Consider the following 24,282-nt stretch of genomic DNA (forward strand, 5'->3'; position numbering starts at 1 on the left):
GTGCCCTCCTGGCCAATCTAAGCTCCCCTTGTGGTGTGAGGGTAGGGGCTGCAAAAGGATCCCCCCTCATGACCTCAGACTACTCCCCTCAGTCCGACTTGATTCTGAGAATTGCCCCTTGCTTGTCCCAGCCCAGGTTCCAGTCTCAGAGAGACCTATCAGCGCTGTTCTTCCCCACTTCTAGCTCCTAGTTCTCTCTCCCCACCTCATCTGTCCACAGTGAAGTCAATTATACATCTCAGGTTTGCACTAGAAAGAAATATCTTTTATTTATTTTTTAAAGATTTATTTATTCCTGAGAGAAACAGAGAGGGAGGCAGAGACATAGGCAGAGGGAGAAGCAGGCTCTCTGCAGGGAGCCCAGTGTGGGACTCCATCCCAGGACCCCGGGATCATGGCCTGAGCCGAAGGCAGACGCTCAACACCGAGCCATCCAGGTGCCCTGAAAAAAAATATCTTGAGGTTCAAAGAGAGTAGCATTGCCACAGGTTAACAGTCCAGGTGTGCAGATGCCATGAGCAGAAACAGAGAGGAACAGAGTCCCCAGGTGAGTGGCCAGGTTTTGGGAACTCAGGGAAAGGTGAGGTGCTATAGCCTGGGGCTCTGGACCTGGGGAGCAGTGTGGCAGCAACAGGGAGCACAGGAAACCAGGGTCTCAGCAACTTAAGTTGGGGAATAGGGGCAGAGGTTTGACTGAGGGAGCCCATCTGTTTCTGTGTCCTTGGTAGCCAGCAGTGGGACCAGCCTGAGGAGGACAGACTCTGGCGGGTAGGAGGGGCTGTGTTTATGGAGGGCCTCGATGACGGTAGGATTGCCCAGGAAGGGAGCCAGCGCTTTGCCAGCAGAGGCCTGCGACTCCTCCAGGGGACAGCGACTCTGGTCAGTGCTGGCTCATGGCCAAAGAAAGGCCCCCTTTCTATTATTTTCTGGGGCTTATTTTATTTTTATTTATTTATCTTTTCAGATTTTATTTATTTATTTTGAGAGAGAGCGAGAAAGATCACAGAGGGAGAGGGAGAGGCAGACTCCCGCTGAGTGGGGAGCCCGACGTGGGGCTCGATCTCAGGACCCCGGCATCATGACCTGAGCCGAAGGCTACCGACTGAGCCACCCAGGTGCCCTCTTTTCTGTTTTTTAAAAATCAAACTTATTTATTCCCCTAAATAGAATAACTTCTAAGAGGTTTTTATTTCAGGAAACCTCCTCCCCTGACCGGTCCCCATAGCCCGACCCTCAGAAAGCCATTCTTTCCTCTTGGAGCTGAGTCACCAAGATCTTCTATCCTAGTGCCTCCTTCTCCCCACCCCGCCTGCTCAGCCAGCTCCAGGTCACAGCATCCCACTGTCTCCTCTTCTGTTCTGGGAGCTGTTAGATCTCACCGTGGCTGCGTGGGGATTTGTGCCAACCATTTGGGTCAGAGTTGTCTTTGTTCTAACCTTCTGGTGCGCATTCTCAGTGGGTCTTGCTTTGCCTTTTCTTTTCTTTTTTTTCTTCTCAATTATTTCATTTTGTTGTTGTACTTCTCTCCAGCTCTTACCTTGCATACTCTTGAATGAGGTAAGCTCCCAAATCACTTTTTAGCAGGAAGTCTGTCCAGAGGAGGATTGAGCCCTGTGGTCCAGATGCTCAGCAATTTCACTGAAACTAAGATTTTTGCGTGTGGGTGTTTTACTCCATCTTGAAAAACGAAATGCAGTAGCCAAACTCGAAAGAACACATACACTGCATCCATGAGGCAGAAAGAGAACTAATCACATAATCTCTCCCTGTGTAGCCACCGCTTGGCTCCAGAAACGGGCCCGCCGTGTGCTCACCACCAGCCACATCCTTGGAAACCTAGATCCAGAATCCTGGTTCTCAATCTATTGCCTTGCTTTGTAGCTTGAGTACAATTCTTTGTATATATGCAAAGAATGCATTGAAGTGTTTTGTGCATCTCTTTACACCGTGTCATTCTTCTGGACTCCTTGGCTGCCCCACCATGTTTGTGACTTTCTTGCATACTGAAGTGTAGAGAGCTTGTTTGCATGTTTTTACCTCTAGAGTATTCCATGGCAGTGGTCCTACCACAATTTATTCCTCCATTCTTCTGTTCATGCACGTTTGGATTGTTTTTAGTTTTGTTCCTTTGAATAAGATTTACCTGTCCTCTGGGACAGAGGTGTGAAGTTTCAGCTAGTGGCAGAATTGGCAGGGTCCAAGTTACATGCTCAACTTCATTGGATAAGACCACGCTGACTCCCAAAGTGGCTGTACAAAACCCAGTGTAAATTAGTTCCTCCCATTCTACTTCCCTACAAATACATTCATGTTTGCTTTAATACCTTTCACTTTTCACCCAGCTGACAGGGGCAGCTAGCTGTAAGGCTGCTCACAGGAAGTCTCCCTTTCCTCCTCCATTTTTAAGATTTTATTTATTTATTCATGAGAGACAGAGAGAGAGGCAGAGACACAGGCAGAGGGAGAAGCAGGCTCCATGCAGGGAGCCCAAAGTGGGACTCGATCCCTAACGTGGGGATCAGGACCTGAGCAGAAGGCAGAGGCTCTACCGCTGAGCCACCCAGGTGTCCCCACATCAAAGTGTTTTTAATCTCAGCAATCTCCCAGCCCCATATCACTCTCTCTGTATTTATTTGTTGCTTCTTCCCATGCTCCTTCTCAAAATATAAGTTCCAGGGGGCAGGGGTTTCGGTTGCCTTTTTAAAGCTGTTCCTCGGGGTTTAAAAATGTGTAAGGCGGGATCTCTGGGTGGCGCAGCGGTTTAGCACCTGCCTTTGGCCTAGGGCGTGATCCTGGAGACCCGGGATCGAATCCCACGTTGGGCTCCCGGTGCATGGAGCCTGCTTCTCCCTCTGCCTATGTCTCTGCCTCTCTCTCTCTTTGTGTGTGACTATCATAAATTTAAAAAAAAAAATTAAAAAAAAAAAAGGAAAAATGTGTAAGGCACACGGTAGCTCAATACCTCGAACCTCTCCCGGATCCTGGTTGCTGCAGGGTGTGAATTGTGCTGTGCTGTGCCGTCTGTCCCATCACTAGATGAGGGACCTCTGCTTTTGTGCCCCTCACCCCAGGCAGGTCTTTGCTACAGGCCTCCAGGGAGACAGCAGGAAGGATTCAAGGGGCATCCTCCAGAGGAGGGGTGAGCCACTAGGCCAGCCCCCGTGCCCCTGGGACCCCAGCCGGCCGTCTCTCACAGGAACTCATTGTGGGGCGCCCCTGGCCAGCCTCGGGTTCTCTCCTTGTTTCCCACTCTGCACAAGCAAGTCCCTGCAGCTGCTGTCCACACCCCAACTCCCCCCTCCCCCATGCCTTCCTCTCGTCCACACTTCCTTTCCTCCGAGTTCTGGACCTGACAGTGAATGGCTCCTGACCATCTCGTTCTGGTGTTTACTGAGCGTCTCAGACTCAACCTTCCATAAAACAGAGCCTTTTTTTTTTTTTTTTAAATATCTGTGCCACAGTGAAAGGAGCAGTGAGCCTGTCTGTGGCTGTGTGTCAGTGCTTGCATAGTGCCTGGCAGGGTCAGCTTTGGGTAGGCCTCTGAATGAGGGGTGCAGGAGTGGGAGGGGGTTGGGGGGTGAAGGAATAAACCGCGGAGCTGGTTTTGGGAGAGCGCAGGGCCAGGCTTCCGTGAGGGGAGAACTAACACCCGTGATGGAGCAGTGAGCCAGCCTCCAGGGAAGCTCAAGAGTGAAACACACTGAAAAAAAATCCCTTAGATTTTTTTTTTAAGATTTTATTTATTTGAGAAAGAGAGAGCGCAGGCACAGGAGCAGGGGGAGGGACAGAGGGAGAGGGAATCTCCAGAAGACTCCACAGAGCACAGAGCCCCATCTGGGGCTCAATCACCCAACCCTGAGATCATGACCTGAGCCGAAATCGAGAGTTGGAGGCTTAAGCGACTGGACTACCCAGCCCCCCTCCCCATCCCTTAGATTTGAGTGTGGTCTCTGGGTTGGAGATGGAATAGCTACAAGAGTCTTAGGGAATAGCTGGGTTTGAGATTTGGGATTAGGAATGTTGTCAATAAGGAAGCAGGAGATTGAAGAGGATACACTGGGGGATGGTGGAGGAATTCTTAGGTATTGGCGCAAAGACCCAGGTGGGTTTGTGTGCCTGAGGCTTGGGACTTATGAGGGACCCCCACGCTCTGGTGGAGAGATGGCTGCTCCATAGAGTAACCAAGTCCCCCTGAAATGTGTAAAGGAAGCATATAGCAGTCTCAGGTGAAGAGAGTCCCCGTTAGGGGAGGAGGGGTGTGGCTATGCAGCTGCTGATAGAATTACTACAGTGAGTGAATAAATGAATGAGTTTGAGGGTTGAGATAAGAATGGGAGTCACTGAGGATAGACTGCTGGGTTGGAGGAGGAAGTATTAGGCCCTGGTACAGGGGAAGGTGAGGCTGGAGGTTGGGACTGGTGTATGGCAACGAGGATGACCAGCCATCCCTACTGGCCCACGACTGAGCTGGTGTTAGCAGGGAAAGGCTCACATCCTCAGAGTGTCTCTCAGCCCTGGGCACACCAAGACAGTCGGTCACCATGATGGCAACAGATGTTTTGATGAGGGAGTTACCAAGTGACAATGAGGTACTTACTAGAAGGGTGAAGGGTTGGAGCAGAGGGTTTCAACCTCGGCTGTACATTGCATTTGTCTGGGGGTGCTTTACAACTCCTGATGTTCGCTCAGCACCACCAAACAGTTGTTTCAGGAGCAGTGGCAGGAACTTGGGGAAGGCTCCCAGGTGGGCTTCACATGCAGCCAGATGACCATCTGGTTACAGCAGAACTCTAACTTTAAATTCCAGCCCAGGGATCCCCGGGTGGCACAGCGGTTTGGCGCCTGCCTTTGGCCCAGGGCGCGATCCTGGAGACCCGGGATCGAATCCCATGTCGGGCTCCCGGCATGGAGCCTGCTTCTCCCTCTGCCTATGTCTCTACCTCTCTCTCTCTCTCTCTGTGACTATCATAAAAAAATAAAATAAAATAAAAATAAATAAATAAATAAATAAATTCCAGCCCAGAGACCCTAGGAGATGCCCTTCCCATCAGTACTAGCAGCCAGCGTGGGCAAGATTCTCACGTGGGACCCCCACCCTGTGGCCTTGGGAGGATCCCTGGGGGGGCAACATGTGGTTTCAGAGGACCTGCTCCTTAGCAGAGTGCCTGGCACCAGGGTCTTCTGGCATGTTACTGATCACTGCAGCGTACCAGATAGAGCCCTGTGGATCTCTCGAGAGCAAGGAGGGTGGTGGGGTCTATGGCTCCACCTCAGTGTGCAGGCACGGCGGGCTCTCAGTGATAAATGGGTCACCGGGACTCATGTCACAGGGCACATAGTGGTGTCAGCCGTGTTGTGCATGTGGACACCTGGAGACACTGATGGGCAGGGACGCATCTCTGCTCCCACCTGCCTGTGCATATACATATATTCTGTTTCTCTGGCAAAGCCTGACAAATACAACTTCTCAAGTGGATCTACAGGTTCAAAAGAATGCCTATCAAAACTCCAGCTGATGTCCAACAAGCTGACAAGCTGATCCTAAAATTCATGCAGAAAGTCAAGGGACCCAGGAGAGCCAAAATAATCTGGCCAAAGAATAGCAAAGTTGGAGGATTCACACTTCCTGGTGGCAAAACTTATTACAAAGCTACAGGAAATCAGAACAGTGTGGTACTAGCACTAAGGATAGACACATAGGGGCAGCCCCAGTGGCTCAGTTGTTTAGTGCCGCCTTTGGCCCAGGGTGTGATCCTGGAGATCAGGGATCGAGTCCCACGTCGATCGAGTCCCACGTCGGAGGCTCCTTCCATGGAGCCTGCTTCTCCCTCTGCCTGTGTCTCTGCCTCTGTCTGTGTCTCTCATGGATAAATAAATAAATTCTTAAAAGAAAAAAAAAAGGATAGACACAGATCAATGAACTAGAATCAAGAGTCCAGAAAGACACCCTTATATTTATGATGAATTGCTTTTGAGACAGATGCCAAAATAATTCACTGGGGAAAGGATAGTTTTTTTAGCACATGGTGCTGGAACAACTGGCTAGCCAGGGGCAAAATAGTAACCTTGGATCCCCATCTCACATCATATACAAGAATTAGTTCAAAATGGATCAAAGACTTAAATGTAAGGGCTAAGCTATTACACTTCTAGAAGGAAACATAGGAGTAAATTGTTGTGACCTTGAGTTAGGCAATGATTGCTTAGGTATGAGGCCCAAAGTACAAGTTACTAAAGAAAAAATAAGTCGGACTTTATCAGAATTTAAAATTTTGTGCTTCAAAGGACACCACCAAGAAAGTGAAAAGACAGCTCACAGAATGGAAGCCAATATTCACAAATTATACATCTGATAAGATACTTTTTTTCTGGTAAGAGACCCTTATCTAAGATACATAAAGGACTCTGACAACTCAATAAAAAGACAAAAAAAATCCACTAAAATATGAGCAAAAGATTTGAATAGATGTTTCTCCAAAGATGATCTACAAAGGCCGAAAGCACATGAGAAGATGTTCAACACCATTAGTCATTAGAGAAATGCAAATTAAAAGCACAATGAGACACCATTTCACTGGGATGAATGCTGATACCATCCCCCTAGGGGTCTGTCAAAAAGACAGGTAGGAACAAGGGTCAGGTTGGGGCACAAATGGGAGTCCTCACACACACACATTGTGGGTGAGAATTTAAAAGGCACAGGCACCTAAAAAAAAGGAAAGTTTAGTGGCTCCTCAAAAGGTTGAACACTTTGACCCAGAAATTCCACTCCTAGGTATATGCTCAAGAGAAAGGAAAACCTGTATCCATGCAAACACCACAAATGTTCATAGCAGTTTTAGTTGTAATAGACAAAAAGTGGAAATAATCCAAATTCTCATTCATTGATAAATGCATGATTACCATGTGGTTTCTACGTACAATAGAATATTTTTAGCAATAAAGGAATGAAGTGGTTGTTTTTGAGAGAGAATGTGAGAGCGCATGTGTGCAAGACGGGGGGGGGGGGGGGGGGGGAGAGGGAGAGAGAATCCCAAACAGATTCTGCACTCGGCTCAGAGCCCCACATACGGATTGAACTCAGGACCCTGAGACATGACCTGAGTTTAACATTGAATCGACTGAGCCACCCAGGCACCGCCAGAATGAAATTTGATATATGATTTAATAAGGAAGGACTTTGAAAACACTCTGTCAAAGAAGCTGGTTATAAAAAAACACATACAGTATCACTCCATTTATATGAAGTGTCCAAATTGGCAATCTCTAGACAAAGTAGATTAGTAGTTGTCTAGGACTGGGAGGGGGGTGGCGAATAGAGGGGGGACTGCAGATGAGTAGAGAGTTTTTCTTTGGGGTCATAAAAATGTTCTAAGATTAGTTTGTGGCGATGATATGTGACTCTGAGTATACTAAAAACCAGTGTACATTTAAAAAGAGTACTGGGGACACCTGCGTGGCTCAGTGATTGAGTGACGGCCTTTGGCTCAGGTCATGATCCCGGGGTCCTGGGTTCGAGTTCCACATCAGGTTCCCCACAGGGAGCCTGCTTCTCCCTTGGCCTATGTCTCTGCCTCTCTCTGTGTGTCTCTCATGAATAAATAAATAAAATCTTTTTTAAAATGAGTAAATTGCATGGTATCTGAGTTACATCTTGATAAACCTGTAGAGAAGCAAAAAGAGGAGAACCGTAAGGAAGTGACTCAGAGAGCCTGTGGTCCGCCAACGACAGCCCTGTCTCCCGTTCCACCTCCCTCTCAGGCCCTCCAGGCTCTGAGGGTCTGTCCCTCCACAGGCAGCTGCTGGCCAGTCGCCCAGGGGCCATGCCGCTCACCGGTCAGCATCACCGCCGGCAGTTGGCTCCCTGGAGACAGTCAGTTAAACCGACAAAGCCTCTGTCAGACTCCGCAGGGCGTCGCGCCATCTGCCGCTCCAGGCTCAGCCGGGAGAGCAGTTCCTGGAACGTTCGGGCTCAGGGAGGCGGCCAACAGTCACAGGGTCGGCCCCGCAGGGACAGGGCGTATACACGGGTTGCCCTGGGCCTGCAGACGCGCAGGTCCCTTGCTGCTGGCGGTGGCCAGAGGAGGAGGTGAGGATGGGGGAGCCGCCATCTGCCCAGTAAGAGGTGACAGCGCGCAGCGGGGCTGGGCAGGCTGACAGGCCTCCGGGCTCAGGCCCACCTCCGGGGGCTGGACTCCCTCCTGCGCCCCGCTCCAGGCCTCCTTGAGAGCACACCGGGGACAGGCTGGGACCCGGAGGAGGTGGGGGCTGGGGCTCGGACCCAGGGATTAGGCCAGGATCCTGGGATCCCACCTGTCGGGGTGGACACGGAGCCGACAGTTTCCCGGGCTGCTCAGAAGAATCGGATCCCGGGCACTCAGCTCACGGGGACGTTTCTGCTCAGCGCGTGCCCACAAACGCGTGGCCGTAAGTGTGCATTCACGGGGTGGCAGACACGCCGACCACGCCCCCTTCGGACACCGCCCTCCTCCTCCCTGCAGCCCCAGAGCAGAAGGAGGCCGCTGGAGTGGCTGGCTGCTGACCCGCTCCTGGGGACGAGGACGGGAGGCCAGCCCCCTCCCCCGCACCCCCCCCCCCCCCCCCCGCAGCTCGGCCAGGCCAGGACAGAGCCCCAGCTCACCAGCTGCCGCAGGGACACGGCCACACCCGGGGCCACACCCGGAGCCGGAGCCGGAGCCGGAGCCAGAGCCCGAGCCGGGCTGAGCAGCCGGGCTGAGAGGTCAGAGCAGGTGACGGGGCCCAAGGACCCGCTCACCACCTGCACACACTCCCGGGCTCCTGCAGGTTCCCAGCACCTTCCTCCAGGCTCCTCCGAGGTCTCTAGTGCACAGGGAAGGCCTGAAGCAGCCCCCGAGCTCCTCCCCCTGCAGACAGGCAGCCCCTTCGGCTCTCACCCCCTTCTCCCCCCTATAAAACCCTGATCTCCACCTTCCCAGGCTCGCCCCACGCTGTACAGCCTCCCCACCTGCCCACCTGGGCTCTGGCCCTGCACGTCCAACAGGAAGGAGGTCCCTGGCTTTCCTGCCCTGTAGGGACCCAGGGTCATGGAAACGAGGTGAAATTTCCATGACCCTGTTGACGGTGACATTATTTTGTATATGCCCCCCACGCTTGACAACAGCCTCTAAGCAGACACACCAGTCAGCAGGTCGTCCTCCGAGCCGAGCTGTGCTCGCTGCTGATTCTGCGCCAGCTGGTGTTTGACCGTGCTGCGGGCGTCAAGTGGTCAGACTCCCGGAAGGACCGCCAGGTGGAGAGATGCCGGAGGCCGGGCCCACGGGACCCTGCGCGCATCCCCGGCCCTGGCCACCCTGCCGGGGCCGGGAGGAAACCCGGGGCTGGCCGCGAGGCCTGCCCTCCCCACACCCACCCTGTCCACCCCGGCCTCCCGCTCTGAGCAGGACACGAGGCACACGGTTCTGAGAACCGACAGGCAGTGAGGACGATCAAAGCGCTTGGGCCTTTCACTCTCTCCTTTTGCCATTTCCAGGCCGGCGTGGACCGGGGTTGCGAGCTGATGCAGCGGCCACAGGTGGCCCCGTGGGCGGCTTCCTCCCCCCACAGGATGACCCAAGCCCCTCCCGTCCCCTCAGGTTCACTTTTCCGCCTGGACGGAGCCTGGGAGAGCACAGGTGCCTCCCCGCGGCCCCACTGGGGCCAGGACAGGCCTCGGCGGACCCTGGAGGGACTCTGCGCCCCTGGCTTCCCGGGCCCCTTGTGCCCCGCGGGGCTCCCTCTCGCTGCCCTCCTGGTCTCGGCCCTCACGTCTGCCAGGCCAGGGCCTGGACTCAGAGGCCTGGAGCCTGCCCGCAGCCTCCGCCGGGCCAGCTGGGTCCGCGTCCTCGCCTCTCGGGCCTCCGCCTGCGCCGCCTCCTGAGTGGCCCCGGGAGAGCCTGAGAGCAGGGCAGACAGCGGGAGGGGCAGCCCAGGGACAGGACTCACCGGGGACTGCCCCCCGGGCTGCGGGCAAGGGTGAGCGCCGCGTGGTGCCTTTGCTGCCCCCCGCCCCCCGGAGCCACCTGGAGAACCTACCCCACCAACGACTGTGCAGGGATCGGGGCAGCACCTGGGGCTCTGCGCCAGGGCCGCTCCTCACTGGGATTCGCTGCCAAGAGACACGCGGAGCACCGCGGCCTCCCAGACCTTGGCCATCCGTGCACACCTCAGGCCTCCATCCAGGGGGGCACCTCAGGCCTCCATCCAGGGGCTCAGTGAGGCCAAGGCCAGAGCTTGCTCAGCAGCCACCCAGAGAGCCACATTTCATTCCCTCTGGACTTCCCACGCCCGAGGCCTGTGGACGTGGCTAGTGGGGCCACTTCCCGAGGAGGACTCTCTAGGTGAGGTGATTGGTGCTCCTTTCGGGTGTGTTTCCCATTACTGAAAACAAACGTATGTGACTGTTTCGGGTACCCTCACCTTGTAATCATGTTATCACCTGGGGGGCGGGGAGTGAAGTCCCAAGTTCAATGCTAAGCCCGTGTCTCTCTCGAGAAGGGAAGGAGGTCCTTGCAGGTGGGACATGATTGGGGGCACCGGGGACCTCGCCAGGGTTGGTGCGTGCGTGGCCCAAGCCTGAATTTGGGTTTGAGGACCTCTCTCTGGAAGGGTTTCATGACCAGATGGTCCTGGAGATGGCAGCACGGGTTTCGGTCTTCAAAGCATTTCTCTTACTGGGCCATGACTCTTCTCGTTTATTCTCTGTTCTCTTCCGTTCCGTCGTCTTTGGGGCTCATTTGCTGGTTGTTCACAGGGTGTTACAGAGTAATCCCCTTCCAGGGACCCCTATGCCCTGAGAGCTTATGCTGGCCTCCTCCCATTCTTCCTGGTATCTGCTCCTTTGGAGGGGCCATGCTGTTGTTTTTAATGGGTATCATCTGGTTTAATTTGTTAATTTAATTTGATAATATCTGATCCTTCTTGCATTTGAACTTCTCCTCAGTTCTTGATCAGTACCCTCTCTTAGTGATGCATTCTGGAGAAAAAAATGGCTGTAGGTATAGGCTCTCATAACTCAAGAAAATCTAGGTAAGTCTTGAATCCCTAGGTGTGTAGCCTTAACACTTGATGCATTGGAAAAAATGCACTTTCCACTCTCTCTACAGATGGCCTCTCTGGCCTTGGTGTTTCTGAGCTTAGGTGGCATCAAAGAAGCTTTTCCTTTTACCTGCCTAAACCTTCTTCAGGCACTTCTACTCTCTGGTGCTTTTTCCCTCCACTAGGTAATTAAAATAATTAATTTCACCCACCAGTGACGTTAATTCCCATGGACACTGTCATCTTGATCAATGATGTCCCCATGGTTTTTCATCCCAGGGCCCAGTGGTTAAGTCATTGATCTCTCTTGAAGATTTGTGCTTGATTTTTAGGGCTTCACACTGAGGTCCTGACTTGTCACCTCCCTCATCCCTGCAGTGGTTCATCTTCCTGAAGCAGTCATTTCTACCCTGATTTCCCCAGTTTCACTACTGTGTAAGACAGGAGAGTTGGATTTGAAGGGTGTTGGGGGGAAAGGATCCAAAAGTATCAGAAGCTGGGGAATCATTTCTTTTTTTTAAAGATTTTATTTATTTATTCATGAGAATACACAGAGAGGAGAGAGAGAGAGCGAGAGAGACAGAGACACAGGCAGAGGGAGAAGCAGGATCCACGCAGGAAGCCCTTCGTGGGACTCCATCCCGGGTCTCCAGGATCATGCCCTGGGCTGCAGGCGGCACTAAACCGCTGAGCCACCCGAGCTGCCCGAATCATTTTTTTTCTGCACAGACTGTCTGCTTTGTGGGCTGAGAATCCAGACTTAAGTCTGGTTCCAAATACTCCTGCCATAGTTGGGTCACAATCAGAGTTTCATATCCCCCCTACTCCACCCACTCCAAATTCATCATCAAAATCTCCCCCAGGCTGCATGTTCTCCAACAGTCTGCTCCAGAAGGAATCACCCCCATAATATCACTTCCTTACTCCAGCTCGATCCTTTCTCTTACCCCTGACTCCACCTGCAGGCTGATCTGTGTGGTGTCAGGAGATAATTTATATTTTGCAGGGGAAGATATGGTTGTTCACAGAAGTGGTCTTCAGAGAGTCACACTTTGAGTTAGAAGTGGGGTAGACCTTTGAAATGGGGGCTCCACAGCGTTGTCTTCTCTCCCAGGGATTCCTGATGTCCAAGAGTCCCAACGAGCTGGGGCGAACAGAGGGCCTAAGATGAGTTGTCCAACCCCACCACCTCCAGAGCCCTACCCGCTGTACCTGGCCTGAAATTGCCATGGTGATGGTAAAGAAACCTCATGGGCCGCCTCTTCCACTGCTGCCATTCCCACTCCATGCTGAATGTCCAGGTGTGATCAACAGAATCAAGGGGGAATGGGATCCAGAGGGAAAAGGGGCCAGACCCAGGGAGTGGCTGTGCTGGAGTCAGAGCAGGGGCTGACAGCCCTGAGGCTCTGAGTTCCAGGGAGCCTTGGGAACAGAGCAGCAGTACCCTGGGGGAACAGGGGACTGGGGACCAAGTTTCTACCCGGAAACAAGAATGAATGTAGGCAAGGTTTGAGGAACACTGAACATCCGTATTCTTCAGCAGCCCCAGCATCCAGAGCCAGGGTAGACTGGGTGCTGGAAGGTTGTCTGAGAACAGGGAAGACCAGTGGATCAACACAGGGTCTCCCAGATCCCGCAGCCCGAACCCTGGGGCGGGGAGATAGCAAGGATGCTCAAACACGAGGTAGAGGTAGAAAGGGGTACTTTTTTCTTTTTAAAATTTTATTTATTCATGAAAGAGAGAGGCAGAGACACAGGCAGAGGGAGAAGCAGGCTCCATGCAGGGAGCCCAACGTGGGACTCGATCCCGGGACTCCAGGATCCCATCCTGGGCTGAAGGCGGCGCTAAACTGCTGAGCCACCCGGGCTACCCGAAAGGGGTACTTTTAATCATTTTTGAAACAAGGCAATTGGACACTCATTCAGTTTCAAGAGTCAAATAGGTCTGTACCAAGAACTCTCTCACTCTGCCTGCTTCCAGGAGAAACCATTTCAGACCATTTAAGATGGTCCCCCTGGCCCCCAGCCTCACCAGCTCTTTTGTGCTTCTGCTCTCCTATCTCTGCCCTGAGCTCTTGTATCCTACTTTTGCCATAGACCTAATGGATTCATCAGGTTTTAAAATCAGAGTGAAATTCTTTTTTTTTTTTTAAACTGGCTTTGTGGACTCACTTTTCTGGTGAGTTTTCTTTCACAGTCATATATTTGGTTTTTCTACTCCTTTATTTGTGATTTTGACTAAATCGTTGGCTCCTTTTCAATAACTCATGTTTTCTAACTTATGTTTCTCTTTAAGAATTCACGGTAGAGATGGCTTAGGGCTATGTCCTACACTTTTACACATCATCTTAGTCCCCCAATTTAAATCAAATGAAATATCTATTACAAGTGAGAGGTTATACAAAGTTTATATGTACTGTATAGAGAGTCCCAATGAACACCAGTATACCCACCTCTCAGCTTCAGAAATGCAACACTATCTTCATTTTTGACATCTCCTTAGTACTCCCCACAATCCTATCTCCTCCTCTACCCTAAGAGTCATCACTATCCTGAATTTTATTGATCACTTGCTTTTCTTTGTAGTATTTCTCACAAGTGCTCAAATGCTCAAAAAATTTAAGTAGCTTAACATGTTCTTTTTTTTTTTTTAAGATTTTATTCATGAGAGACACACAGAGAGAGGCAGAGGCCTAGGCAGAGGGAGAAACAGGTTCCCCACAGGGAGCCCAATGCAGGATTTGATCCTAGGACCCTGGGCTCATGACCTGAGCCAAAGGCAGATGCTCAACCACTGAGCCACCCAGGTGCCCCTGCTTCACATGTTCTTGAAAAAATATTTTTACACCATGTGTCTTCTTGAGTCAATGACTATCCAATAGTGTATAACAGTTCCAAAATTCATGCAACAATTGGTGGTTATTTCTCATACACATATCTAGGGGTTGGTTGGGGGGCTGGATTCAGCTGGCCTGTGTTTTGGCTCCAGGCCTGCTCCATGCATATCTCACTCCCCGAGGGCCAGTGTCTATCCTGGGCATTCTCTCTCTCTTTTTTTCTTTTTTCTTTTTTTTTTTTTTAGATTTTATTTATTCATGAGAGAGAGAGAGAGAGAGAGAGAGAGAGGCAGAGACACAGGCAGAGGGAGAAGCAGGCTCCTTGCAGGAAGCCTGACATGGGATTCTCCAGAATCATGCCCTCAGCTGAAGGCAGCGCTAAACCGCTGAGCCACCTGGGCTGGACATTCTCTTCATGGGGCCAAAGGCAGGTGCACAAGAGAAGAAGCCCAACCAGGCAAGGACAATTTTACAGTTAGCTTGTGTCTCACTCACCAACATCCCAGTGGCCAAAGTGAGTCCTATGGCTTAGCTTGAAATCCAGAGGTGAGGAATTCTTTGCCGACCATGAGGCCTTGGGAAGAACTGGATCTGTAACACAATAGCAGGAGGTCACATGTTACTCCATCTACCAGAAGGACACAGTTATATTAATATGATTCCATCTAGGAATTATGTAGCCATACTTCATTTTAACTGCTGGGTAATACTCTGCTGTAATGACTGTATTTTATGTTTCTAGGATTCTCTCTGTGGACACTTGAGTTTTGCTAATTCAAACAACGCTGCTTTGAACATGCTCACACATGTCTCCAGTACAGGTGTTTTGAGAAGTATTCAAAATTAAACTACTATAGGAGGCACCTGGGTGGCTCAGTTGGTTAAGTGTCTACCTTCTGCTTAGGTCATGATCCCAGTGTTCTGGGATGGAGCCCTGTGTCAGGATCCCTCTCAATGAGGAGCCTTCTCCCTCTCCTCTGACCCTCCCTGTTACTCGTTCTCCATCTCTCAAATCTTAAAAGAAAAAAAAACCATTTAGCAAAATTACCTAAAACTTTGAAATAAAGCAAAAAAATGATCACATGATCTTCAAATAGCTTTGTAAGAACATTTTTATCACGCCTCCTGAAATCATCTAACTTGTTCAGGGATGTCACTTATTAATGATTGGTTTCATAATGAAGTTTTATAGATGAGTTTTTTTGGGGGGTTTTTTGAGAGCACATAGGAGAGTGAGGAGGAACGGGGAGAGGGAGAGAATTTTTTTCAAAGATTTTATTCATGAGAGACACACAGAGGCAGAGGGAGATTGAGGCTCCCTGCAAGGAGCCCAATGTGGGACTCGATCCCAGGACCCCAGTATCACGTCCCGAGCCGAAGGCAGATGCTCAATCACTGAGTCACCCAGGCACCCTGGGAGGGAAAGAATCTAAGCAGGTTCAGCGGTCAGTAGGACTCAGGGCTCAATCTTCAGATCATGACTTGAGCCAAAATCAAGAGTCAGACCTTTAACTGACTGAGCCACCTAGGTGCCCCTATAGATGTTTTATAACAAGTATAGGTGAACTTATAGAAAACTGGTAAGTTGTGATTTTTGTATCTGGCAAAGATGTCAAACCCTGAAGTTTTCAGTTTTATTGTACTTTGGTACAGTAATGTTTTGTATTTAGCAAGTTTTCCTCCAATTGTATAAATCCTAATTTCTCATATCTTCATTAGTGTTGTCATTCATCTGCTTCCTTAATTAAGGAATTAAAACTTTAAATATGTCCACTCTGGTGGACACTAAAAGGCTACCAAAGTAATGGCAAGTGTTATTAGCTTGAGATGAGTCAGAAAGGAGAATACCAACAAAGTGACTATTGCCCAACAGACCTCCATTACTAGAGGAAATGGTATATTCAGGAAAGTGAACCAGGCCTTGATGGCATCTCACAGTATGTGCAAATCGCCCATTCATCCACCAAATACGTCTGTCTCAGATGCAGGGTCTGTGTCTGCGCATTGGGCTTCTTGGGGGCTTCACTACACCGAGTTTCCTGAGGATATCTGACCCTGGCTTGCCAATGGATCAGCTAAGGCTGATGGGTTACACCCAAAGAAAACTCAAAACCACATGGAAAAGGGCCCTTTGCTCAATGCAGGGAGGTGTAGACAGTGATGCTAGCCCGCAGAAACACTCCCCAAAATGCACCTTGTACATTTTTGCTGACTTGTGGGCAATTGCCACGTGGAGGGAGAACTGGGTGAAGATGTTTCATCTTCTATGGGGACAAACATTATGGCAGCATAGTGTACAAGACACACACACACACCACCACCACCACCACCACCACCACCACCCCGCAACCTTTGTTTGTGACCCATATGGATACCAAGGAGAAAGGAGCCTTTGAGGATGCACGTCATTGGAATCCACAAGCTGACCTGACCTGTACTGCCAGGTAGCAGGTGCCCTTAAAGGATGGAATGGGCCCCTCCGAAATGAGAAATTGATCAAGAGCACTGATAGCTGAGGCTCTGCTCCCAGTGGAGCTTATGCTTCATATAGGCACTTTGGTTCTAAATGAAGGAATTCCCTGAAATGGTACCTCCTCCCTTTAAGTAGACTATTGGTCAGGTTGGGACACCCCGAAGGCCCAGAATGGTCATAAGGTTCCCAAACCACATAATTAAGCCTTCTTACTCTACCACTCATGCTTACATTTTGGAAACTGAGCTCCTGGAATTTCAAGAGTAGAAAAGAGGCAAGGGGTGGGTGACTCTAATCCAGTGTTTCTCTTGCTGTCTAGCTATACTTGCTGAATTTAGGCAATTATGTATATGATAATGATCAGAAATACAAGGTGAGAACTCCCAAAAGTGGTCTTGGCATGACCCACATATCAGGTGGTGAGAGTTTCTAGGATAGTACAAAGAATATAAGAAAAAACTGTTGAGCACATCAGGGCTGGTCTGAGTGTATGGTGTGGGTAAGACACGAGAAGCCGGGCCAACATAACTGAGTGACAACTGCAGGAACTGGGCATACAGCTCTCCTGGCTGTGGAAGGAGAGGGCCAACCTCAGTTAGTGGGAAGAGAACACTTTAGACCCTAGGATATCAGGTGTGGAGGGAGGAGCATAATCTCACTTTGAGCCTTGTCCACAGGGCATTTAGCCAACATAACCCAGACTGCCACCATTACTCTCAACTGCTGGCCAACATAGACTCTTGGTCAGAAACCTCCCAATGGCCACTGACTCCGGGAAGAAATAACTTCCACTTGAAAAAGCAGTACGAGATCAACTTTATGGACACTGACATTATTGTTACTTTTTTTGTACATTTCTCATTGAATACTGACTTCTAAATGCTGTAGCACGAGTAGTAATGGACAATCACATAGCTCTGGATCTCCTGCTGGCCAGTTAGTGGGGTGAGGGGGTTGCCAACACCTCGTGCTGCATCTGGGTTAATGTCATATTAACTGGATTGGCCCAGATGGAGTATCTGGCTGTGGACCATCTTCCAAATAGGCCTAAGACACTGATGGGAGTGACAGTGTAGACATTCCCGTTCAGTGTTTCCCAAAACAAATAACAGATTGGATCTAAGTCCCTATTAGTGCAATTGCCTACAGCATGTGATGGGATGGGCTACTGAGAATTCTTAGTGGGATATATAAAAAGCCAAGGGTGTGGACATGTAGAGAGATGGCTTGACCTTGGCACCCTAGCAACCTTGTACATAATCCACATAAACCTTACAAGCAAAGGCTTGAATCACAGGTAATCTGACCCTTAGCAGAACACCTTGTGTTCTCCCTGGAACACGGAAGGATGGGATATCTGTGAGGAGGTGCTCTGGGCCGTTTTCTACCACCATTGCCTCTTGGGTTCTTACGAGGGCTGAGGCTTTCTGCTCCACCCCTCTCAGAATAGAGTCACAGAATGTAGAAATTCTTATAGGCAGTTTATAATCAGCTCCTCAGTAATGGGTGTTCCCTACCCTTGTTTCAGCCATCTGGCTCCTTTTATTTCTGTGTCTTGTGTGTGTGTACAGGAACCACATGGAGCTAGGACTTTAGGCTACTCTTCCTTTCATTGGCTATGTACGTAATACACTGGCCAAATCTAAAAGTGGCTTTTGTATATTAACAAGCCAAAGGACTCGTGTATGCTTGACACATGAAAGGCCCTGCAACTTCCGCTCTCTACCAAGAAGTAAAACTGAAAACTCAAAGCCAAACAGCATCACTCAGGGAATTGTACAGGCTAATGCCACAGTCCAAGACCTGATCTCACCAGTTTGGCCTATGCAGTTAATGACTGGCTATCATTAACTTAATCAGGTAGGGACTCACTGATTGCAAGCTCAGATATAAAAATTTTACTGGAGCAAGTGCACATGGCCCCTGGAACTTGATATGCAGCTACTGACCAGGTTAAAACATTTTCCTTCACATCAACTTGCAAGACCTACCAGCAAGTTTGTTTTTTACCTAGCAGTGCTAACAGTATACCTTCACAGTGTTGTCACAGGGCTAAGTAGGCCTATTCTGTTTTCTGTCATGGTCTAGAATACAGAGATACTGATTTCTTGACATTTTACAAAATGTAACACTGATCCATTATACTGCCATTATGCTGATAGGATTTGGTGAGCAGGAAGTAGCAAGTATTTTAGATGCCTTTAGTAGGACAAGTGAACCACACTGTAGAAGACACAGGTCATGAAAATTCAAGAGTTTGTCACTGGAGTGAAGTTTCTGGGGGCGCAGTAGTCTGTAGCATGCAGAGATGTCCTCCAAAGCAAAAGTAAGTTTCTGCACCTTGTACCATCCATCATGAACAAAGGGACACAACTCTTGGTGGCCCTTTTTGGATTCTGGAGGCAATCCGTATCACATATGTGTGTACATTTTTTTTTTGACCCATCTATAGAGACACTGATAAGCCTACCTGTTTCAGTTAGGACCAGAGAAAGAGAAGGCTCTGCAGTAAGTTCAGTCTGTCATACAAACTGCTGTATAATTATCCAGTAGATCCAATAATATATTCCCAAAGTGTTTGGGCTAGCTATAATTGATGTATGGAGCTTCTCACAAGCTTGACTAGGGGAATGACAGCTCCATCTCTAAGATTTTAGAAGAAATCTGTGTCCTTTTGGACATATAATTCTTTTGAGAGAAGCTTCTGGCTTGCTACTGGACCTGAAGATACTGAACACCTGACTCTAGCACATCATGTAATCCCGTGGCCTGAGTTTCCCACCACAAACACATGTAGCCATAAGGATGCGCATGTGCAGAAGCATTTATCATCAATGGAAATGGCCTATAAGAGATGAAGTTTGAGGAAGTTGGGGAAATATGAGTACATGGAATGAGCAGGTGGCTCGGACTCCTTTGACATGAACCCGTTGCATTGGTCCTCTCCTTCAACCCATGCCTATGGCCTCATGACGTGTTCTTTATGACCACCTGGCTGAGGAAAACACTTGAATATGGTTTACAGCTGGATTTGCACAAGAAGCTGTAATACATAGGCGGCCAGCTGTGACATTATGGGGTGACCCTGAAGGACAATGGATATGCCTTCCTTGCTACACTACTTCTGCCAGCAACACCATCTGCAGACTTACAGGATGACTTCTCCACCATTACAACAATCAATCCACTGTCATGTCTGATCAAAGAGCTCATTTCACAAAAAGGACATTCAGCAATGGGCTCCTGCCCATGGAACTAACTTTTGACTACATACTTCATCACCCAGAAGTGGGCTCCCTAACTGAAAGATGGAATGGCTGAGGGTTTTTTTTTTTTCTTAAAGATTGGGATTATTCCACTGCATAGTTTCAGACCATGATGTTTTATTTGTTTATTTATTTATTATTAAATATTTTATGTATTTATTCATGATAGACACATAGAGAGAGGTAGAGACACAGGCAGAGGGAGAAGCAGGCTCCATGCAGGGAGCCCGATGTGGGACTTGATCCCAGGACCCCAGGATTATGTCCTGAGCTAAGGCAGACACTCAACCACTACATTAGAGACATACAGACTAAAATCATTTATATATAATGTTCTAGGGCATATAAACACAGTTAATGAATTCTGCGAATATAACAAAAATGTAGTACAATTATAAAGAAAAGTGAGTGACTAATAAACAATATTCAGGATAGTGGTACCTTGGGTATAAGGAGGGAGATACAATGTTTGGGGGCACAGAGAGGACATCAGATATTGGCGGTTTATTTCTTAAGCTGAGAGTTGGACACATAGGTTATTAGTACTCACTACAGTTTACTATACAATTATAAAACCCCTCATATATATGATGCATTTCATTCTCCTTCGGATGGGTAAAAATAACCACACACAAAACCTCGAGACACAAGGAAGTATACTGGAGCTTGAGACATAGCCCACATGAAACCTTTACAAAAATTGAGTACAACTAAATTAAACTCATTTAAATGAGTTATCTAAATAGGATGAGCACAAATTGAATCAAAGATGAGAAAAAGGATGAGAAAATCATTCACAAAAAAAAATGTTGTTCACAGGCAAATGAATAGTATGACCAAACATTTTCAATCAAATTAATAAAGCAGTTTATAAGGCTAATAAAGCAGTCATCTCCAAAAGCAAGAGGCAAATGTAGAGATACAAGAGACTAAGGAAGAAATATCAAGGGTAAACGATGAGATGAAAAGAGAGCCAAAGGAGGTCTTTTTTAAAAATACAAGCTCAAAGGACAGCGCTTCGGTCTGAGGACAGACAGTGGGGAGAGGAAGAGGAAGTTCTTTGTGCACTTGTAAAGCTACTTGTGCACTTGTAAAGCCTTTTAAACTGTGAATTTGTCACTTGGATTTTGAAAATTTATACAAAGCAGCCTGTCCCTACCCCATGTTGGAGTCCCCTTGGCACTGTCCCCATTGCAATGTCTGGGCCTCTGGGCCTGGGAGATCCCACATTGATCCACATGTCTGCCCTGTTCTCAGACAACTTTCTAGCATCCAGGCTTCGATCCAGCCAGATCCAGCTGTGTGTGCTGGGACCACATAAATATCATTACTCAGACCATGTCTATAATCTTGTTTCCCAGTATAAACTTGGCCCCCAATCCCCCTGGGCACTACTGGTCTCCTGCCAAGGTGGGAGACCTTGAACCCAGAACTTCCGAGCCTCCAAGCCTCCAGCCTCTGTTCTGACTCTAATACAGCCACTTCCAGAGTTTGGCCCCTCACCTTTGGGCTCCATTCCCCAATTCTGTTAATGACATTTGGACATTCCTTATGGAATAGAATGAGATGAGACATGGCAATAATGGAAGAGGCAACAGGTAAAGTTTATTTACCATCACCATGGAAACCTCAGGCCAGGTGCACTGGGCAGGACTTCCGAGGAGGCAGGCTGGGACAACCCTCCTTGGGCCTCCTGCTTATCCTGTCTCATAAGGACAGGAATAAATCAGGACATCAGGAATTCCCGGGAGGCTGCCCAGTATTACTAAGCTCTGGAATGAGGTCTTACCTCAACTTGTGAAGACCACTCTTTCTGAATCCTTTTTTTTTTTTAACCTCTAAAGCATGGGACATTTCTGACTCCATAGGGAACAGTGAACAGGTAGGATGCAGTGGGAGACAGGCCAAGATGAAAGAAGACAAGGAACAATGTCAGGATGGTTCCCTCTGCAGCATGGACTCAGAGAGCAAGCAGATCAGGGAGGTGACTGTGGATGAGTCACAGTGGGAAGGAATGGGGGGATGCAAAGGTCTCACTGAGATCCAATTACAGTAGGAGCTGGCTGTGGCCAGGTCATCACTGAGAGGAGATAAAACCCCTGGGGACAAGACATAAAGAAGTCTGGGCACAGAGATTCTCCAGTCCCTGCACTTCTTCTGCCACATTTCTTTCTGACATCCTACAAACTCAGCTCTTATTTATGAGTCCACCTGGTACCACTGGGGCAGTGGGACATAGCTGGGGGGAATGGCTACTTCAAGATGATGAGACACTATAGGGATGAGGAAGGTGGCAGGTCACTGCCTGTAAAGCCCAACAAACCAGTAACAAACCCGCTATAGGGGAGGTTCACGTCTCACTGGCCATTCCTTGGACCTTGGATGACAACTACTTAGTGACACTCCCTAATCAGCAAGGCACTTACAAGAAAGGAATTGAAACATCAGTAAGTGAAATAAATGAAGTCCATTTTTCCTGGAAAATATGAAAGGACATGAGAAAACGAGTCTTCTACAGGAAGTGCCTATGCCAGCTCTGACTCGTTTGGCCCTTTGGAACCAAAACACTAAACTGTCACCATAACCTTAGAAGATTAAGCTACAGACAGGAGGATAAAGATTGGATTGGTACTGGCGACCCAATCCAAGCTCACAGACCTATACCAGGTTTATTTTTTTGAAGTCTCAGCGGAGCCCATTATGACCATATTTTTCTTTTGAAACTGTAAGCCAACGATAACAGGGGATCAATGATGGATCTGGTAAAAACTCAAAAAAATGTCACCAGAAAAAAACAGGGACAATAAAAAGGGAGAGTGTTAAAGATGATCAGATTATGAAAAAAGGAAAAGCCAGCAGGGAATCTTTAGAAAACAACAGCATGGCCCCTCCAAAGGAGCAGATACCAGAAAGAATGGGAGGAGGCCAGCATAAGCTCTCAGGGCATAGGGGTCCCTGGAAGGGGATTACTCTGTAACACCCTGTGAACAACCAGCAAATGAGCCCCAAAGACGACGGAACGGAAGAGAACAGAGAATAAACGAGAAGAGTCATGGCCCAGTAAGAGAAATGCTTTGAAGACCAAAACCCGTGCTGCCATCTCCAGGACCATCTGGTCATGAAACCCTTCCAGAGAGAGGTCCTCAAACCCAAATTCAGGCTTGGGCCACGCACGCACCAACCCTGGCGAGGTCCCCGGTGCCCCCAATCATGTCCCACCTGCAAGGACCTCCTTCCCTTCTCCAGAGAGACACGGGCTTAGCATTGAACTTGGGACTTCACTCCCCGCCCCCCAGGTGATAACATGATTACAAGGTGAGGGTACCCGAAACAGTCACATACGTTTGTTTTCAGTAATGGGAAACACACCCGAAAGGAGCACCAATCACCTCACCTAGAGAGTCCTCCTCGGGAAGTGGCCCCACTAGCCACGTCCACAGGCCTCGGGCGTGGGAAGTCCAGAGGGAATGAAACGTGGCTCCCTGGGTGGCTGCTGAGCAAGCTCTGGCCTTGGCCTCACTGAGCCCCTGGATGGAGGCCTGAGGTGTGCACGGATGGCCAAGGTCTGGGAGGCCGCGGTGCTCCGCGTGTCTCTTGGCAGCGAATCCCAGTGAGGAGCGGCCCTGGCGCAGAGCCCCAGGTGCTGCCCCGATCCCTGCACAGTCGTTGGTGGGGTAGGTTCTCCAGGTGGCTCCGGGGGGGGGGAAGGGGGGCAGCAAAGGCACCACGCGGCGCTCACCCTTGCCCGCAGCCCGGGGGGCAGTCCCCGGTGAGTCCTGTCCCTGGGCTGCCCCTCCCGCTGTCTGCCCTGCTCTCAGGCTCTCCCGGGGCCACTCAGGAGGCGGCGCAGGCGGAGGCCCGAGAGGCGAGGACGCGGACCCAGCTGGCCCGGCGGAGGCTGCGGGCAGGCTCCAGGCCTCTGAGTCCAGGCCCTGGCCTGGCAGACGTGAGGGCCGAGACCAGGAGGGCAGCGAGAGGGAGCCCCGCGGGGCACAAGGGGCCCGGGAAGCCAGGGGCGCAGAGTCCCTCCAGGGTCCGCCGAGGCCTGTCCTGGCCCCAGTGGGGCCGCGGGGAGGCACCTGTGCTCTCCCAGGCTCCGTCCAGGCGGAAAAGTGAACCTGAGGGGACGGGAGGGGCTTGGGTCATCCTGTGGGGGGAGGAAGCCGCCCACGGGGCCACCTGTGGCCGCTGCATCAGCTCGCAACCCCGGTCCACGCCGGCCTGGAAATGGCAAAAGGAGAGAGTGAAAGGCCCAAGCGCTTTGATCGTCCTCACTGCCTGTCGGTTCTCAGAACCGTGTGCCTCGTGTCCTGCTCAGAGCGGGAGGCCGGGGTGGACAGGGTGGGTGTGGGGAGGGCAGGCCTCGCGGCCAGCCCCGGGTTTCCTCCCGGCCCCGGCAGGGTGGCCAGGGCCGGGGATGCGCGCAGGGTCCCGTGGGCCCGGCCTCCGGCATCTCTCCACCTGGCGGTCCTTCCGGGAGTCTGACCACTTGACGCCCGCAGCACGGTCAAACACCAGCTGGCGCAGAATCAGCAGCGAGCACAGCTCGGCTCGGAGGACGACCTGCTGACTGGTGTGTCTGCTTAGAGGCTGTTGTCAAGCGTGGGGGGCATATACAAAATAATGTCACCGTCAACAGGGTCATGGAAAT

General features: G+C 50.0%; 1 protein-coding gene across 1 annotated transcript; it reads right to left on the reverse strand.

The window, feature by feature from the left end:
• Positions 1-11,631: 11,631 nt before the first annotated feature.
• On the reverse strand, positions 11,632-24,276 carry LOC125753579 (collagen alpha-1(I) chain-like). Its single transcript, XM_049100775.1, has 6 exons — positions 24,262-24,276; positions 23,994-24,221; positions 23,811-23,852; positions 23,026-23,767; positions 14,388-14,483; positions 11,632-12,199 (listed from the first exon to the last, which is right to left on the reverse strand). The coding sequence occupies exons 1-6, from the start codon at positions 24,274-24,276 to the stop codon at positions 12,093-12,095; spliced, it is 1,230 nt and encodes a 409-aa protein (XP_048956732.1). The 3' UTR covers positions 11,632-12,092.
• Between the last annotated feature and the right edge of the window lie 6 nt (positions 24,277-24,282).

Source organism: Canis lupus, chromosome 24, assembly GCF_003254725.2.
Source record: "Canis lupus dingo isolate Sandy chromosome 24, ASM325472v2, whole genome shotgun sequence".
NCBI classification, from domain to species: Eukaryota; Metazoa; Chordata; class Mammalia; order Carnivora; family Canidae; genus Canis; species Canis lupus.

What these genes read in the sequence shown, in the direction of transcription:
- LOC125753579 (XM_049100775.1), bottom strand. An exon ending in AGCTGATGCAGCGGCCACAG is followed by an intron (nt 23,768 to 23,810) that starts GTGGCCCCGTGG and finishes GGATGACCCAAG; the next exon opens with CCCCTCCCGTCCCCTCAGGT. An exon ending in TCCCGAGGAGGACTCTCTAG is followed by an intron (nt 14,484 to 23,025) that starts GTGAGGTGATTG and finishes ATTGTGTTACAG; the next exon opens with ATCCAGTTCTTCCCAAGGCC.